Here is a 19,981-nt window from a genome sequence, read left to right as displayed (position 1 = left end):
AAAAAGCGACAAAATTAACTTAAATTTTGTATTCTCATTTTAAACATGTAAGTTAAAGGAAGCCCATATGTGTGCGGGTGTCAACTAAATTTCAATACTCTAAGAGGGAGCTTTAATGCATTTATATGACAGGTCTCCAGTACTTTGGTTAGTTAGCTTTACATATACATATTTTTCCCCCCCTCTGGTGTTTCAAAGAGTTATTTACGAAATACACATTTTTCAAAGGGCCGTACCCTTTACAAAATTAAGATAAAATGAAAATACTTTATTTCTTAACACTTATGATATCTAAAAACAAAGATGACATGTCTGCTTGTGTCTGTATATGTGTGGATGGATATATGTGTGTGTGTGTGTGTGTGTGTGTGTGTGTATATATATACCCGTCCTTTTTTCCCCCTAAGGTAAGTCTTTCCACTCCCGGGATTGGAATGACTCCTTACCCTCTCCCTTAAAACCCACATCCTTTCGTCTTTCCCTCTCCTTCCCTCTTTCCTGATGAGGCAACAGTTTGTTGCGAAAGCTGGAATTTTGTGTGTATGTTTGTGTGTCTGTCGACCTGCCAGCACTTTCATTTGTTAAGTCACATCATCTTTGTTTTTAGATATATTTTTCCTACGTGGAATAAGAGATTTGAAATGAAATCACCACAGTGTAACAGCAAAAAATAAGTAACTAACTTTAGGTTGAGTTACTATGGTTTGGACAAATACAACAATGGTGCACATGAAGTAGGATTTACGTAATATCAGCAGATGAAACTCGCAAGGAAACCACAATATGAGGTGAGAAGAAAAATGGAGGTGGGGCACAATATGCAGTAAAAATACATGCCTATGAGGCACTTGCTGCAGACAGAAGCATTCACTGTGTATTTTAATTGCTTTACAAGACTCTCAATACTCTGGAGAAGCATGCATCAAGTGAGTGGACTGAGGATGCAGAAGACCCACTATGATTTAACAATGAAATTAGAAAAATGCAGAGGAAGCAAAAGTTGTTGCACTCTCGGTTCAAAAATGGGTGTGAAATGCCAATAGGCAAAAGTTAATAGAAATTCGTGCGTCTGTAAAAAGATCAATGCACGAAACTTACAATTACCATCGTCATTACTTAGCAACAGATTTTACCAAGAATATTCTGGTCCTAGGTGAAATTGCAAATGGGTCTAAGACTCCCATCCAGTCACTCATAACCAGTCTTGTGTGACAGTAGAAGATGGAACAGGGAAAGCCAAAGCTAACAATTTTGCACGTAAGAAATTGTTCATGCAAGAGAATCGCACAAACATACTGTCGTTTCACCATCCTACCGACTCCTGTATGGAGGACATAGTAAGTAAAGTATCTGTGGTTGGAGAAAACAACTGAAATAGTTGAAAGCAAATAAGTTGGCAGGTCCTGAAAGAATCACAATTCCGCTTTATAAAGTGTAATCTGCAGCACTGGCCACTAACTTGGCTTGCATTTATAGCAAATATCTCACCCAACGCAATGTCCCAAGCAGTCGGAAAAAAGGGTAGGTGACTCTTGTATATAAGAAGGGTACAAGAATGGACCTATAAAATTACATATTCGCAGTTCAAATAGAACAAATTTCCTTGACAGTGAAAAGCTTCCATCCACAATTCAGTGCAGTTTTAGAAAGTGTGACTTGTGCGAAACTCAGCTTGTCCTCCGCTCATGATATCCTGGGAACAATGGATAATGGGCAACAGGCAGTTCCCAACTGCCAAATGTTAATGAAGATATAAGCATATGGAACAGTTTCCCAGATATGTGAGTGGCTTGAATATGTTGACCTCGATGGCAAGTGTTTATCAGAGACAAGGGTATCATCACGCCCCTGGGAAGTGAGATAGGACTGCTGTTATTTTCTATATATGTAAATGATCTGACAGACGGGCTAAGCAGCAGTCTGCAGCTGTTTGCTGGTGATGCTGTGGTGGATGGGAAAGTGTCATCATTGAGTAATTGTAGGAGGATACAAGAGGACGCATACAAAATTTCTAGTTGGTGTGATGAATGGCAACTAGCTCTAAATATAGCAAAATTTAACTTAATGTGGGAAAGTAGGAAAAATGAACTCTTAACATTTGGTTACAGCATTAGTAATGTGTGCTTGACACAGTTAAGCCAATTAAATATCTAGGCATAAAGTTGTGAAGCAATATGAAATGCACTGAGACCATAAGGATTGTAGTAGTGAAGATGAATGGTTGACTTAGTTTACTGGGAGAATTTTTGGGAAGTGTGGTTCACTTGGAAGTTTGTGTGTTTGGGATCCACGCTAGGTCAGCTTAAAGGAAGACAATGAAGCAATGCAGAGGAAATCTGCTACATTTGCTACCGATAAGTTCGACCAACATACAAGCATTAAGGAGAGGCTTCAGGACCTCCAATGGAAATGGCAGGAGGGAAGGCGAAGTTCTTTTTGAGCAACACTTCTGAGAAAATTTAGAGAACCAGCATTTGCAGCTGACTGCAGAATGATTCTACTGGCACCATTATACGTTTCACATAAGGGCCACGTAAGATAAAATTAGACAGATTAGAGCTTGTACACAGGGATATAGCCAACTGTTTTTCCCTTGTTCTATTTGCAAGTGAAACAGGAAAGGAAATAGCTAGTGTGGTACAAGGTACCCTCTGCCACATACCATATGGTGGCCTGTGGAGTATGTGTGGATTTGGGAAGGTAACATCCACAGTCTTGGACACAAGATCAGGCCTGAATTTGTCTAGGTTAATCTAATTCTTATTAATATATTTGTAATAATGTCTAAAAAAGAAAAACATAACACTGTTACAGATGAGTAACAAATTGACAGGATACCTGCAGAAAATTTATAAAAACTTATCTACTTCCGTAGGACAGCTGGTACTGCTCATCACAGACCATAAATCACTTGAAGTACAACTGGTACAGTACGATACGGAACTATTATGGGTTACTATATGTTTGGTTAAACATACAAGGGAAATGTGCCATTCAATTACAGATGTGTATTCAAAACACAGGTGCATTTTGTAATAATCAAGCACTCTGCACCCAGTGGGCCTGTATGAATACGAACTAATAACACTTGGTTCCTTACACACCATTGACAATTTGCTTCCAGTGTTTGGTCAAAACTGGATATGAAACATAGGCCTATTGTGTGTAAGATCTCGCAAGCATCTCTGGCTACAATGCCCCCCCCCCCCCTCAAAAAAAAGATTAAGTAACATGTCAAACACAAAGTTATTTTATGCAAGCTATATTAAGTGTAGAGTACAAAGACTGATGGATTAAAAATAAGTTGGCCTTTCATTCTATTTATTAGATGACTATATACAGTTTAAGATCAAAGACTTTTTGTAGGTTCATTGTTACCTGACTAGAGTTCCGTTCAAAAGCGTGTAGGCTATCAAGCATATTTCTGTCGCTAATATTTTTTGCACTGTCCTTGATTATTTCTAAATATTGCAATACACGCGCAGTATAGATAATGCGAATGCTGTTACATTAGAATCAAGAGGCGAGGGGCTGAATAAACGCACACAAAAAGATTCCCGCCATGCAAAAGTGAAACACTGCTGTTTTTAAATATTTACTAATACACAATCATTTCCCTAGGAAAATAATGCACTTTATGCCATACTGCTGTTGGTTACATACCTTTTTTGGCCATTAAGTTACTATCTTCAGTTCACGATTACAACAATAACAGTAGTGCGCATTACAAATTACAATACGCAGAATAATTATATCGCTCTAGGGCAACCAAACACTTAATATCGGGATATTACATTAAAGTCAGTTTTGCAAGCATTTATCTGCGGCAACACTTAGCTGCTACACCAACAGATAGCACCTTTACATATGAAACGATGGTATCAAGATGCACCCACTTTCCCTTGCACACCAATGCCGTTAACGTGACAACGCACTGCTTTACTAGTCTCGTTATCCTCACTCCTGTCGAAAATGCAATACAATCATGTTTACTCTGATTTCATTAAAAACCACACAGTCCATAGTTTTGCTGTCGATGACCTTCAATAAGTTGCCCACATTTATTAGCACAAAGAAAATTAAATATGCTGTTCTACAAATCAGCCTGGTTATAATCGTAGCTTGAACTAAAATGTCATGGAGATTTTGACGTTTGAAGCCATTCGTCTACAGTCTCAGCATTGGTAGGGTCATACCACTTCAATCAGTTTTGGATTTAATCAATACCACACTATCGGCTACGCACGAAAACAATGTCAATACTACGCATGCAAAATACTCAAAGGCAAGATAGTGCACCAGTAGTCTAACAGAAAACAATCCACAGAATGCAACATCTGACAGCAACAAAATACGCGGGCTTGTTTGTGTACACTCTATTACCTTCGTAACGCTCCCGTTTTTCCGATTTATGTTTCTTGTGTTTCTTCGAACCCATAATAAATAACGCCACCGTCGACAGCCAACAAAATAATTATGGCAGAAGTATGTAGTTTTACAAAATTAGCGAACCATTATCACAAAAACCTGACCAACGCTCGCAAATTCACAAACACATGCATACAAAGATAATAAATTGACTAAATGTTTGAGCGTCGTTGGTAACACATCATTAGCAGCGCTTAACGTGTGTTTCAACAACATATATCGTAAATTAGATATCACACTTACCTTTAAATGCAGTTACAAAAGACATAGCTCGGTCTAGTGAACAGAAATATGTCAAGAAGCAGCCTTGCAGTGTTATTGCTTCAATAGACTTTCTTTTTCACTTAAAACAATCCGCTTTTTGCCATCATGTTGTTGGTGACACTGTGAGAATAACTGAGATATCTTTCAGAATAGCTGCAATTACCGGTCAAAGTGCAACATCTTCATCGGTGATTATCCGAGGCAGCTAGGTTATGATGTATGCTGTGTTTACATGTTGAATGTGTAGATTTGCGTGGTGCAAATGAAAAGTTTGTATACGTGTTGTCAAGTATATTAACATTTACTTTTGACCGCGTGTTAAGTGTACCTCGAAGGTGTTTAGCTTAAAAATGTGCACTGTGGGTGATGAAGATGTGGGAGAGAATTCTTACATGCAGCCGAAGACCAAATCACCGTACGTACTGTAGTGTCTATGATGAATTGCTATCCAGCTAGTGACATCAAGAAAAATGTCTCAAGCTTCTTGTATTAAGAATGAGAGCAGAAGACTTGTTAGATTATTTATTTATTTTATTCATTCATTCGTCCACAAATCATTTGCTACGATAATATCGCACATCTCGGAAACGACAGAAATAATATATACATCTAAAATATTAACAAAAATATGATTGGATGAGAATAGCGCAGGAAATGACCTATTCAAAGTAGTCATCCCATCATTCATCTTAGCGACAAAGGGGAAACGAAGGAAAATCCAAGCCAGGATAGCCGGGCAAGGAGTCGGTACGTGATTGGTAGGGCAGTCACAAAATATATCGCCTGCACTGTGCGCACGATATGCACAATAATTAAATAAATGAAAAATAAATTCTGAAAGTAAAAACACTACTGAAAAGTGAAAACACATGCACAAATTACATAACATTGCAGAAAAGTACAAAGGCACATTAAGTCAGTTATTGATGTAGGTGAAACATGAAACTTTGATTTAAAATACCAATCAAAAAATAAAACACACCAGCATATTATGTAACATTGCTAAAAAGCATAAAGTATGAACACCCAGAAAACCTGCCGATACTTTAACCATCACAATTATGCTAGCACCAGATCCCTTCTCAGCAGAGGTGTATCACACTGCATTTGAAACAGAAAACCAACAGCAGAAACGTTCTTTGCAAAGACAAACACAGCAGCAGAGAATCAAAAGAACCCAACAATGAATGAGGGTCTAGTAATCTTATTAGCTAACTTATTCAACAGCAAATGATTTTAACCCTGATCTAAAAACCGTTTCCATGTCCTTCTCATAGATGTTGGCAGTGCATTATAAAGAATGGCACCTGGGTGGTTCACATGTTTACACACACACACACACACACACACACACACACACACACACACTAAACTGGTGATCCCTAGATGTCTCAGAATATGGTCTATCAGCCAGTCCCTTCTTTTGGTCAAGTAGTGCCATAAGTCTCTTGTCTCTCATATTTTATTCAGTACTTCCTCATTAGTTACACGATTGACCCATCTAATCTTCAGTGTTATTTTGTAGCACCACATTTCAAAACCCTCTATTCTCTTTTTTTATCCAAACTGTTTTTTGTCTATGTTTCACTTCTGTCTGTGGCTAAATTCCAGACACATACCTTCAGAATAGACTTCCTAACATCTAAATCTATATTTGATGTTAACAGATTTCTCCTCTTCAGAAATGCTTTTCTTGCTATTGCCAAACTACATTTTATATCATCTCTACTGCGGCCATCAGTAGTAATTTTGCTGCCCAAATAGAAAAACTCATCTGTTGCTTCAAGTATCCCTTTTTCTAATCTAATTCCCTGACTCGTTTGATTTAATTTGACTACATTCTACTATCTTTGTTTTGCTTTTGTTGATGTTCATGTTGTATCCTCTTCTCAAAGGGCCACTTTCCAACTGCTCTTCCACATTCGCAACTGTTTCTGACAATTATAATGTCATCGGCAAACCTCAAAATTTTTATTTCATTTCCCTCAGTTTTAATTCCTACTCCAAAATTTTCTTTGGTTTGCCTTACTGCTTGTTCAATGTACAGATTTAATAACATGAGAGAGAGGCTACAACCCTTTCTCACTCACTTCCCAACCAATGCTTCCTTTTCATATGCCGGACTCTTATTACTGCCATCCGGTTTCTGTACAAGTTGTAAATAGCCTTTCACTCCCTGTATTTTACCCTGCTATATTTAGAATTTCAGAGTATTCCAATCAACATTATCAAAAGCTTTCTTTAAGTCTAGAAATGCTGCAAATGTAGGTTTGCCTTTCCTTAACCTATCCTCTAAGATAAGCAGTAGGGTCAGTATTGCCTGGGCATTCCTACATGTCTCTGGAATATCAAACAGATCTTTCCCGAGGTTGGCTTCTTCTACAAGTTTTTTCCATTCTTCTATAAAGAATTTGTGTTAACAACTTGCAACAATCACTTACCGAACTGATACTTCGGTAATTTTCACATGTGACAGCAACTGCTTTCTTTGGAATAGGAATTATCACATTCTTCTTAATGTCTGAGAGTGTTTCTCCTGCCTCGTACATCTTTCACACCACAAGGAAGAGTTGTGTCATGGCTGGCTCTCCCTAGCCTATCAGTAGTTCTGATAGAGTGTCATCTGCTCCTGGGGCCTTATTTTGACATAGATCATTCAGACTTCTGCCAGATTCTTCTAGTGTATCTCCCATCTCATCTTCATCTACCTCTGCTTCCCTCTCTATAATATTGCTTCCAAGTTCATCTCCCTTGTATAGACAATCAAAATATTCCTTCCACCTTTCAGCTTTCCCTTCTTTGCTTAGGACTGGTTTACCATCTCAGCTCTTTGATATTCATACAGCTCCTTCTCTTTTTCCCCAAAACCTCTTTATTTTTCCTGTAGGCAGTACCTGTCTTTCCTCTAGCAAAATATGCTTCTAAATCCATACATCTGTACTTTAGCCATTCCTGCTTAGCAATTTTGCACTTCCTGTCAATCTCATATTTTAGAAGTTCATGTTCCCTTTCACCTGCTTCATTTTTAAATTTTCTCTTTTCATCAATTAAATTCAATATCTCTTGTGTTATCTAAGAATTCCTACTATGCCTTGTCTTTTTACGGTCTATTTGTTCCTCTTAAATCTACCCATTCTTCTACTGTATTTCTTTCCCCTTTTCTACTCAACCATTGCCAGATGCTCCCCCTAAAGCTCTCAGCATCCACTGGTTCTTTCAACGTATCCAGGTCCCATCTCTTTAATTTCCTGCATTTTCCCAATTTCTTCAATTTTAACTTCATCCTATCCATTTCTCATTTTAAATTTTCTAACCTATCTGTGCAGTTAAGGAATCTAACATTCCATGTTCCAATCTGTAGAATGCCAGTTTTGTTTCTCCTGATGATGATATCCTCCTGAGTAGTTTCTGCCCAGAGATTCCAATGGGTGATTTGTTTTAACTCCGGAATATTTTACCCAAGAGGATGCCATCATCATTTAACCAGACAGCACAGCTGCATGTCCTTGGGAAAAGTTATGTATGTAGTTTCCCCTTGCTTTCAGTGCTTTGTACTATCAGCACAGCAAGACCATATTTGATGTTACATGGCCAGGTCAGACAATCATCCAGACTATTGCCTCTGCAACTACTGAAAAGGCTGCTGAGAAACCACATGTTTGTTTGGCCTCTCAACAAATACCCCTCCATTGTGATTGTACTTACATCATGGCTATCTGTGTTGTTGAGGCACGCAGGCCACCCCACAGACAGCAAGGTCCATGATTCAGGGGGGGGGGGGGGGGGCACAGTAAGCAATCCAACTTTTCTAATAAATGCTTGCAGTGAGCCCTAGCTGAACTGTGTATCAAGATTCAAATAGCCCTTTCCTGTAATGAAAAACTTTTATTTAATTGAATGTTAATTTTACTCTAGAAAACTATTTCATAAGCTGCAAGGGACTGCAGCAATAAACAAAATAATCCATTCTAGCTCCATTTGGGGAGCAAAGTTAAGGAATAATTCTCAGAGCAAAACACACAGGACAGACTTTCTGGGAGAGAGTAGTTACATGGTCTTTCCGGTCTTGGCCAACATACATTCCAAAAAGTTTTGTACATCGTACTCTTTCTAACTCATTTCTAACCAATACCAGATGGAGATCTTGGTTTTGTCTCATCTTCTCAAATTGTATGTAATTTGTTCTCTTCACATTTAGGGTCAGCTGCTGGCATCGAACTAAGAATGTAAGGACTGTATCAGTTGTAGTGGGATGAGATTCCTTAATGTCACTTACTATTACACTAGTGTCATCTCTAAGCAACAAGATCTCGACTGCAGTGTCTGGTGGGTGCATATCTTTTGTGTAATAAAGAACAAGCGGGGGCCTAACACACTATCCTGGACTTTCTTTGCATCAGATACTAATCTGATTTCATGATTAACATGAGCTGATGTAAGTTCCACAACTTCTAATCTTTTTTTGCAAATTTGATTGAAGCCACATATTTTCTATTCATTTTATTCCCATTTCATTCAATATAGCTAAGAGGCTTTAATGACAAACTGTGTTAAAAACTTTAAAAAGATCTAAATTAACTCCTACAAGACTATTGTCATGACATATATCCTAATTACTAAATGTTTCATAGGTGTAATCATTTATCATTGTTTTTGTGCCTCTCCCTATTAAAATCCATGAGTGAAATGGGTCAGTAATTTTCAACTTTATGCCTATTTCCACAATTGAATAGATGTACCACTATCAATAAATTTGATCTTTCGGGGAACTCATCCTCAGTGAATGATAAATTAATAATGTGAGCCGACGGCTTTAGAATTTGTGAAGTAATGTGGATTATGTGTCACACTGGAACATCATCTACACCAGCTGACATTTTGCATTTGAGGCTTTTCTCACATTTACTAATGCATGCTTATTAGTTGGAACTAACCTCAAGCTGCGAAAAACCTAAGTTTATTCATATTTGTGATTTAAGCTAAGTGTTGAGGGAAGCATCTACACTCCTGGAAATGGAAAAAAGAACACATTGACACCGGTGTGTCAGACCCACCATACTTGCTCCGGACACTGCGAGAGGGCTGTACAAGCAATGATCACACGCACGGCACAGCGGACACACCAGGAACCGCGGTGTTGGCCGTCGAATGGCGCTAGCTGCGCAGCATTTGTGCACCGCCGCCGTCAGTGTCAGCCAGTTTGCCGTGGCATACGGAGCTCCATCGCAGTCTTTAACACTGGTAGCATGCCGCGACAGCGTGGACGTGAACCGTATGTGCAGTTGACGGACTTTGAGCGAGGGCGAATAGTGGGCATGCGGGAGGCCGGGTGGACATACCGCCGAATTGCTCAACACGTGGGGCGTGAGGTCTCCACAGTACATCGATGTTGTCGCCAGTGGTCGGCGGAAGGTGCACGTGCCCGTAGACCTGGGACCGGACTGCAGCGACGCACGGATGCACGCCAAGACCGTAGGATCCTACGCAGTGCCGTAGGGGACCGCACCGCCACTTCCCAGCAAATTAGGGACACTGTTGCTCCTGGGGTATCGGCGAGGACCATTCGCAACCGTCTCCATGAAGCTGGGCTACGGTCCCGCACACCGTTAGCCCGTCTTCCGCTCACGCCCCAACATCGTGCACCCCGCCTCCAGTGGTGTCGCGACAGGCGTGAATGGAGGGACGAATGGAGACGTGTCGTCTTCAGCGATGAGAGTCGCTTCTGCCTTGGTACCAATGATGGTCGTATGCGTGTTTGGCGCCGTGCAGGTGAGCGCCACAATCAGGACTGCATACGACCGAGGCACACAGGGCCAACACCCGGCATCATGATGTGGGGAGCGATCTCCTACACTGGCCGTACAGCACTGGCGATCGTCGAGGGGACACTGAATAGTGCACGGTACATCCAAACCGTCATCGAACCCATCGTTCTACCATTCCTAGACCGGCAAGGGAACTTGCTGTTCCAACAGGACAATGCACGTCCGCATGTATCCCGTGCCACCCAACGTGCTCTAGAAGGTGTAAGTCAACTACCCTGGCCAGCAAGATCTCCGAATCTGTCCCCCATTGAGCATGTTTGGGACTGGATGAAGCGTCGTCTCACGCGGTCTGCACGTCCAGCACGAACGCTGGTCCAACTGAGGCGCCAGGTGGAAATGGCATGGCAAGCCGTTCCACAGGACTACATCCAGCATCTCTACGATCGTCTCCATGGGAGAATAGCAGCCTGCATTGCTGCGAAAGGTGGATATACACTGTACTAGTGCCGACATTGTGCATGCTCTGTTGCCTGTGTCTATGTGCCTGTGGTTCTGTCAGTGTGATCATGTGATGTATCTGACCCCAGGAATGTGTCAATAAAGTTTCCCCTTCCTGGGACAATGAATTCACGGTGTTCTTATTTCAATTTCCAGGAGTGTATAAAGTACTCATTTATGTAATTAGGCAGGTCTTTTTGTCAATATTGTATCATCAGCAATTTCCTGTGTTTCATGTATCTCTCCTGCCTTGGCAATTACTTGTTGACATATTTTCCTATAAGTCTATGCATATTTTATAAATTAGTGATCTGTGGATCTAAATCTGGCAATCTTAAAACCTGATGTATTCCAAGAACTGTATTTAGTGATCCAGTGTGATTTAGCTATCAATTTTGCAGGAAAATACATTTCAGAATTGGACATAAGCATTGTTAGCACTTGACTGTGAAAGCATTTCTGACCAGGATTCATTACTGAGACTACCAACAAAACTACCACAATTTTCTCCAGATAAATTTCTTTTGTAAGAAAAAAAATGCATTCCTCTCTTTTACAGATAAAGCTGGCATTGTAAGGATGAGGGCATTATGATCAGATAGCCTTAGGTAAATCAGTGTTAATAATTTGTGTCTATCTATGTGGTATCAATATTTGAAAGCATATTCTGTATAGTGCTTTCCGTTCCATTTGTTATTTTTGTGGGGCTATTTGTAAGAGGAAACATGTTAAAGCTATGCAGCACACTGAGAAACAGCTTCATAGATGCAGATCCATGCATAAAGTCTATATTGAAGTCTGCACAGGTTATTATAGTGACTTTTTCAGTAAACATAATGTCCAGTGGAGACTCCAATTAGTGAACGTGTCTATGTCACCACTATGTGCTCTGTAAACTGCTGTAATTATCGTGTTACTCAGGTCCCTATGCAGTTGAAAAGCAGCTTCAAAATGTTTCTCGATACTCAAAGCTGCTGCCTCACTTCTCCTTTTATACTCAACATTAGAAACATAGGAAAATATAAACCCCACCACTTTGACATTCTTCCTACAAAACTGTCTACCAAACTTGTAATGTTTAATATTAACAAAATGCAATTCTAAATCCCAGCATCAGTGCTCCATGATACACATACAGTCAATATTGTTATCCTTAACAGCAACTTCAGGTTCAAAAGATCCATTTCTCAGACTCTGGATATCATAGCTTAAAATATGAAAACCTCTGGAATAGAGTCTGGTGACAGATGTACTCACACTTTGCCATGTCATAGCAGATGCTGTTTAGAGGTGAGATACCAAAAGTCCTTAAGTGGTACGGGTTTTCTGTCCCTTGCAGCTCTTCCTTTTGGCTGCATTTTACTGGTGAGGCTGACTATACAGCTGCCAGCAAAGGGTCTCCTACTACTGCTGTTCTCTGAGCTCCAGCAAAGTCTTCCACTGCCTTGAAGGTTCCTTCACCCCTGCTGGTGAGCTGTCCTGCACTGCTTGTGAGGTTTTCTTTTGCCAGTGAGATGCCCTCTGCTTTCTGTGTTGTGTCCTCCAGTGCTGGTGAAAAGCAATCTGCTCAATATTCAATCTCATTCTTTTAACTTTAAAAACCGAGCAAAGGCAGCACATTGGACTTTTACTCTGAAGGTGTTAAGTTGGAATTCTTGTACAACCACAGAGTAGTAATTCCATCTGGAATGGACATGAGCAGTTCTTTCCACTCATCCTTCTTCATTCTACTCTGTGACTGTTAGATGGCAGTAGGCTGTAAACTGTTATAGGTGTGACAAATTGTCTCTAGCCTGCCAATGGATAGAGAATTTAGTATGAAATACAGGGTTATTACAAATGATTGAAGCGATTTCACAGCTCTACAATAACTTTATTATTTGAGATATTTTCACAATACTTTGCACACACATACAAAAACTCAAAAAGTTTTTTTAGGCATTCACAAATGTTTGATATGTGCCCCTTTAGTGATTCGGCAGACATCAAGCAGATAATCAAGTTCCTCCCACACTCTGCGCAGCATGTCCCCATCAATGAGTTCGAAAGCATCGTTGATGCAAGCTCGCAGTTCTGGCACGTTTCTTGGTAGAGAAGGTTTAAACACTGAATCTTTCACATAACCCCACAGAAAGAAATCGCATGGGGTTAATTCGGGAGAGCGTGGAGGCCATGACATGAGTTGCTGATCTTGATCTCCACCACAACCGATCCATCGGTTTTGCAACCTCCTGTTTAAGAAATGCCGAACATCATGATGGAAGTGCGGTGGAGCACCATCCTGTTGAAAGATGAAGTCGGCGCTGTCGGTCTCCAGTTGTGGCATGAGCCAATTTCCAGCATGTCCAGAAACACCTGTCCTGTAACGTTTTTTTCGCAGAAGAAAAAGGGGCCGTAAACTTTAAACTGTGAGATTGCACAAAACACATTAACTTTTGGTGAATTGCGAATTTGCTGCACGAATGCGTGAGGATTCTCTACCGCCCAGATTCGCACATTGTGTCTGTTCATTTCACCATTAAGAAAAAATGTTGCTTCATCACTGAAAACAAGTTTCGCAATGAACGCATCCTCTTCCATGAGCTGTTGCAACCGTGCCGAAAATTCAAAGCATTTGACTTTGTCATCGGGTGTCAGGGTTTGTAGCAATTGTAAACGGTAAGGCTTCTGCTTTAGCCTTTTCCGTAAGATTTTCCAAACCGTCGGCTGTGGTACGTTTAGCTCCCTGCTTGCTTTATTCGTCGACTTCCGCGGGCTACGCGTGAGACTTGCCCGCACGCGTTCAACCATTTCTTCGCTCACTGCAGGCTGGCCCGTTGATTTCCCCTTACAGAGGCATCCAGAAGCTTTATACTGCGCATACCATCGCCAAATGGAGTTAGCAGTTGGTGGATCTTTGTTGAACTTCGTCCTGAAGTGTCGTTGCACTGTTATGACTGACTGATGTGAGTACATTTCAAGCACGACATACGCTTTCTCGGCTCCTGTCGCCATTTTGTCTCACTGCGCTCTCGAGCGCTCTGGCGGCAGAAACCTGAAGTGCGGCTTCAGCCGAACAAAACTTTATGAGTTTTTCTACGTATCTGTAGTGTGTCGTGACCATATGTCAATGAATGGAGCTACAGTGAATTTATGAAATCGCTTCAATTATTTGTAATAGCCCTGTATATAAAGATTATAATAGCAAACTGAATGATGGTGATTATGGTTTCTCACCACAAAATGTCGTCTTCACTGTTTATTAGGGGACTCAAATTTTTCAGAGAAAGGTGTGTAAATGACTTGCTGTGTGAGAGTTTATAAATTACTATTAACTCGACAAGAAGAGAGAGAGAAAGAGAGAGAGAGAGTGTCCTTCAACAACTGTATTGATATAAAATACTGGTTGTTGGTTTGATGTGTTGGGAAGCCTGCAGTATCCCATGTCAAGGGGAGGCAGGTGCGAAAGGATTGGGGTATATTAATCATTAGCAGTTGTTGTTGTCTTCATTCCAAAGACTGGTTAGAACTTCCATCATCAAATTAACTATTCCGGCTATTCCTTAATGCCTCAGGCAATGTCATGTCCTGTCAAGTTGTAGCATAAAGCACATTTCTTCTCATTTCTGTGCGGTACCTCCTCATTAGTTACTCAATGTATTCATCTATAATGCCATATTGTAAAAGCGTCAAATCTCTTCTCCTCTGAACTGAATATTATCCACATTTCACTTACATACAAATTTTCTCTCCGTACAATTGCCTTCGGAAAAGCCTTCTTAATGCTTAAATGTATATTCAGTTTTAACAGATACACTTTTCTTGCTTTTGCCAGTCTGCATTTTATAAGCTCCCTGCATTGACCATTGTCAGTCATTTTGCTGTCCAAATGACATAACAAACTAGTTTTAGTGTTTCATTTCCTAATCAAATTCCATCACCATCGATTTAATTTGAATCACTGCTTTACCTTTGTTTCACTGTTCTTGATATCCATTGTATAACCTCTTTTCCATTCAACCACTCTTCCAAGTCCTTTGCCATCTCTGACACAATACATTTTCATCGGCAAGCCTTTAAGTTTTGTTTCTTCACCCTGCCCTTTAATTCTCTTTTCAGATTCCTTTTGGTTTTTGTTTACCATTTCCTCAATATGCAGGATGAATAACATCTTTCACTACTTGCTCAGTATAGGCCCTACTGAATAACACTGGGAGAGACAAGTACTATATTTCACTTCTCAGTTGCTACTTCCCTTTCATACTCTTTGACCTTTATAATTGCAGTCTTGTTTCTGTACAAGTTGTTACATAACACTTCGTTTCCCAAATTTCACTGCTATTAGGCTTCAGAGGATTTGAAGACTGTATTTTAGTCAGCATTGTCAAACACTTTCTCCAAATCTACAAATGCCATAAATGTAGCTGTCTTAGGGTCAGCCTCACATATTACTACATTTGTTTTTCCAATCCTCTGTAAGTAACCTGCATCAGTATTTTGGAATCATGATTGCAGTGCCAGCGTTATTCCGATTACAATGCATAGTTCCTCTGAACATGCACGTGTGCCGGAATATATATATATAATGGATCTACGAGTACAAGTTGTAGATGCATGGTTGATGACATATGGAAGTTCGAGTATGGCTGTGATTCGTGCATAAACAGGCAAATGGTAAGCAACCACTCGTGAAAAGCAGGAAATCCTGGTTTGATTCCTGTTCCAACACAAGTTTTCATTGTCTTGATGTATCGGTGTTTCTTTGTGGATGCTTTTATTGCCGTCATTTATTTTTCTTAAAAGGGACCATGCTTTTCTGTTAGACATTTTGAAGTCTAGTTCTTGAACGGTTTTCATCCATTGTTCTTTTCGAGTGACGTTAAGATTGTGTAGTAGGTCATCAGCAATTTCCTGGTCGTTGGTGTTGGGGAATGCCTGGTATTGTTTTTCACGTTCTTTGTTCCATCCTGGGATATATTGTTTTTGGTACCCTTTAGGTATTTCCATTTTTGCGGAGCTTGTGACTGCTCCAACAAACCGCTTGTAGTTCTTTAGTTTAGGAGGTATCCTCCTCAGGCACTTATCCAGGTTGTTAGAAAAAATTTCCCAGTTTGCTTTCTGGAAACTCCACCGCGAGCGAGGAAGGGAAGTAACCAGAGTAATAGTTATTCCAATCTCTTTTAGAGAGGGTGGATGTTGGCTGTATGGGAAGTCTGGTAGAATATTATGAGAGATTCTCAGCAGTATGTTTCCCTTGTCTGTGGTCATGAAGCATAGATCCAAGTTATATCCTCATCTCCATGCTGCCGAATAGAAGGAATCTCTATCCTTTACGTCAAATACAAGGTACGTATTGTTTTCATCTGCCCAGTTTGCAACTGCCTCACCATTGTCATCATTCTCTTTGTATTTCCATTGGGTGTGATGACTGTTGTAGTCGCCTTCATAGACAGATGGATGTTGCAGTAGTGGTAGGACTTGTGGAGGGCATGGGACTGCAGGAGGTTAGTATGTGTTACTTATGGTGTACCCTCCGATTTGAATAACCACTTCATATATGTTGTTGTTGGTAGATGTTGAATGCAATTGAACATTTTCGATATTGGATCTCACTTAAGTTGCCACACCGTAAGCATGGTGATATATGGCACCAACTAAGTCGTAGTCTTATATTTTACCCCTTTTTCTTAGTTGTTCTTCTTTCTCTGTGTGTGTTTTCTGAATGGCAGCAATGTCAATGTCATTATCGTTTATAACCTTTTGCAGGACATCACTCTTTGCTCTGCTTATTCCTTCTATATTTAGCTGGTAAATCCTGAGGCAAGGTCCAAGTTTTCATGTCAGCGGGCAATGAGAATGACCGATGGGTTTCCTCTGTGCCATTGTGATTAGGATGTGCTATTAAATAGCCAGGAGATCAATATGATTGTCTGGCTGCCAGTTAGTGCTAGTTCTTTTTGTTCACATCTATAATTAGATGCTATTCAGGGTGCACGTGTAGTATTCTACTAGGGACGCGAACTAGCCTTACACCCCTCAAGAATTCATCTATGATATAGAAGGAGTTGTCAAGGAGATATGATTTCAATTTATTTTTGGAACTATTACTGCTGTCTGTCGGACATTTTATTTCATCTGGAAATGTATCGGGAAGTTTTACAGCAGCATATTTTACGCCCTTCTGTGCCGAAGATAGGTTAAGTAGAGGATAGTGTAAGCATTTCTTTCTTCTGATATTATAATCAAGAATGTCACTGTTGTTTTTAAACTGGTCCACATTGTTGAGAACAAATGTTATTACTGAGTAACTTTGTTATGAGGCTGTCAGTTTAGCTTCTTGTTTCAGATAAGAAGAGAGGTCATTCACATATATCAAGAACAGAAGGGGACCCATGATCAAACCCTGTGGAACACACAAAGTAATTTCATCCCAGTTAGATGAAGTAGCAAATTTCCTTAAATTACCCAAACCATATAAAGAAACTTTTTGCTTCCTGTTCTGTATATATGGCTTAAACTGCTCATATGCTGTTCCATTTCTACCATATAATGTAATTTCTGTAACATAAAGTCATAGTTCACACAATTAAGTGCTTTGGATTAGTCTCAGAAAATTCCTATTGGTGACTTTTCCTATTTAAAGACTCTATTATGTGGGCAGTGAAATTGTATATTGCTGACTCAGTGGAAAAGCATTTTTGAAATCCGAACTGTGATTTACTAAGTATCTCATTACTGTTGAGATGGCTAACTACTTGAGTACATTACTTTCTCAACAATTTTTGAAAATGGTGTAAGCAAGGATACTGGCTAGTAATTATTGACATCAGTGCTGTCTCCTATTTTGTGGAGAGGCTTGACAATGGCATATTTTAAACTGCCTGGGAAAATACCTTGAGTTAGTTCCTATGGGACCAGACTGCTAAGGTCATCCGTCCCTAGGCTTAATCTAACTGAAACCAACTTACGCCAACTTACACCCATGCCTGAGGGAGGACTCGAACCATGGCAAGGTGCCTCAGACCACCTGGGGTAGTGCATCGGGCATAAGATGTTTATAATAACTTGTACAAAGATCTGGTGTTGGTAACATAGTTTACCGAAACCAGTGTTTTATTGCGATCTTGGCTAAGAAGTTTTTCTTCTCCTAAGAAAGCAAATACAGATTGCCACTTCATACTCAGCATGAGTAAACTAATGAAAATAAATCTAAGACCTCTCAAAGTTGAGTCTTCCACATACTGCTTGGCTTTTTCTTTTGAACTATTCTCATCAAATTTTTACACCTACACTTAAGAAATGGTTGTTAAATACATTAGCTGATTATGTACTGTTGGTAAGATGGTCTCATTCTCTTTAATAGTAATACTATGTACCTCAGTGGCAACTTTTCCTGCCTCCCTTCTAACAACATTCTTTATTGATTTGATTTTATTGCGCGAATTTTAATTTCAACTCTAACATAGATATTTTTGATTTTCTGACAACTTTTCTCAATATATTACAATAATTTTTGTAGTGTAAAATTACTTCTGAGTCTTTACTAATTCTTGCTGTCTCATACAGTTTTCTTTTTGTTTTGAACAATGGAAAATCTAGGATGGAATGTAAAAATATTATGAAAAGAAAAGTTGCTACTCACCATGTAGCAGAGATGCTGTCACAGATAGGCACAACAAAAAGTCTGTCACAAATATAGTTTTCGGCCAGTAAGGCATTTCTCAAAATTAGACGACAGAAACACACATACACACACACGCAAATGCAGCTCACACACTCATGACTGCAGTCTCAGGCAACTGAGGCCACTTTGCGAACAGCAGCACCAGTGCTTGATGGGAATGGGGACTGGATGGGGGTAAGGAGTAGGCTGGGTTGGGGAGGGGAAGACACAATAGGGTAGGTGTGGCGGACAGTGACATGCTGTTGGGGAGTGCGCAGGGACGAGGTGGAAAGAGGGTAGGGCAGCTATGTGCAGTTGGGAGGTTAGACAGGGAGGTGGGGAAGGAGGGGGGGATAGCAGAAAAGGAGAGAAGTAAAAAGATTGGGTGCAATGGAGGAATGAGGACTGTGTAGTGCTGGAATGGGAACAGATAGGGGGCTGGATGGGGGTGGACAACGAAGGTTATGGCTAGGAGGGTTACGGGAACGTTGGATGTATTGCAGGGGAAGTTCCCACCTTCAGCATTTGAGAAAAGCTGATATTGGTGGGAAGGATCCATATGGCACAGGCTGTGAAGCAGTCGTTGAAATGAAGGATGTCATGTTTGGCAGCGTCCTCAGCAACAGGGTGGTCCACTTGTTTCTTGGCCACAATTTGTCGGTGTCCATTCATGCGGACAGACAGCTTGTTAGTTGTCCTGCCCACATAGAATGCAGCACAGTGGTTGCAGCTTAGCTTGTATATCACATGACTGGTTTCACAGGTAGCCCTGCCTTTGATGGGATAGGTGATGTTTGTGACTGGACTAGAGTAGGTGGTGGTGGGAGGATGTAGAGGACAGGTCTTGCATCTAGGTCTATTACATGGGTATGAGTCATGAGGTAAGGGGTTGGGAGCAGGGGTTGGCAGGGATGTACGAGTATATTGTGTAGGTTTGGTGTACGGTGGAATACCACTGTGGGAGGAGGGGGAAGGACAGTAGGCAGGACATTCTTCATTTCAGGGCTTGATGAGAGGCAGTCGAAACCCTGGCAGAGAATGTAATTCAGTTGTTCCAGTGCTGTGTGGTACTGAGTTACGAGAGGAATGCTTCTCTGTGGCCGAACAGTGGGACTTCGTGAGGTGGTGGGAGACAGGAAAGATAAAGCATGGGAAATATGTTTTTGCACACGGTTGGAAGGATAATTACAGTTTGTGAAGGCTTCAGTGAGACCCTCGGTATATTTCAAGAGGGACTGCCCGTCACTGCGGACGCGACAACAACTGTTGGCTAGGCTGTATGGAAGGGACTTCTTAGTATGGAACAGGTCACAGCTGTCAAAGTGGTGGTATTGCTGGTGGTTTGTAGGTTTGATATGGACAGAGGTACTGATGTTAGCCATCT

General features: G+C 40.5%; 2 protein-coding genes across 4 annotated transcripts in view; one reads left to right on the top strand and one right to left on the bottom strand.

The window, feature by feature from the left end:
• Positions 1-4,787, bottom strand: part of LOC124798648 (bromodomain-containing protein 7) — a 155,799-nt gene extending 151,012 nt beyond the window's left edge. The window contains exon 1 of one of the 3 annotated variants that reach the window (XM_047262147.1): positions 4,672-4,787. In XM_047262147.1, the coding sequence (XP_047118103.1) occupies positions 4,672-4,696 (25 nt within the window). In that variant the 5' untranslated portion in view covers positions 4,697-4,787. Of the gene's footprint in view, positions 1-3,663; positions 4,221-4,383; positions 4,563-4,671 lie in introns of those variants that run through there. The other 2 variants (XM_047262145.1, XM_047262148.1) reach the window with 2 other exon arrangements.
• Positions 4,788-4,863: 76 nt separating this feature from the next.
• Positions 4,864-19,981, top strand: part of LOC124798650 (cytoplasmic tRNA 2-thiolation protein 2-A) — a 70,676-nt gene continuing 55,558 nt past the window's right edge. Inside the window, exon 1 of the mRNA XM_047262149.1 lies at positions 4,864-5,107. Within this exon, the coding sequence (XP_047118105.1) occupies positions 5,043-5,107 (65 nt within the window). The 5' untranslated portion in view covers positions 4,864-5,042. The remainder of the gene's footprint in view (positions 5,108-19,981) is intronic.

Source organism: Schistocerca piceifrons, chromosome 5, assembly GCF_021461385.2.
Source record: "Schistocerca piceifrons isolate TAMUIC-IGC-003096 chromosome 5, iqSchPice1.1, whole genome shotgun sequence".
NCBI classification, from domain to species: Eukaryota; Metazoa; Arthropoda; class Insecta; order Orthoptera; family Acrididae; genus Schistocerca; species Schistocerca piceifrons.
Note: the sequence above shows the minus strand (reverse complement) of the source record. Positions and strands in the feature narration are given on the sequence as shown.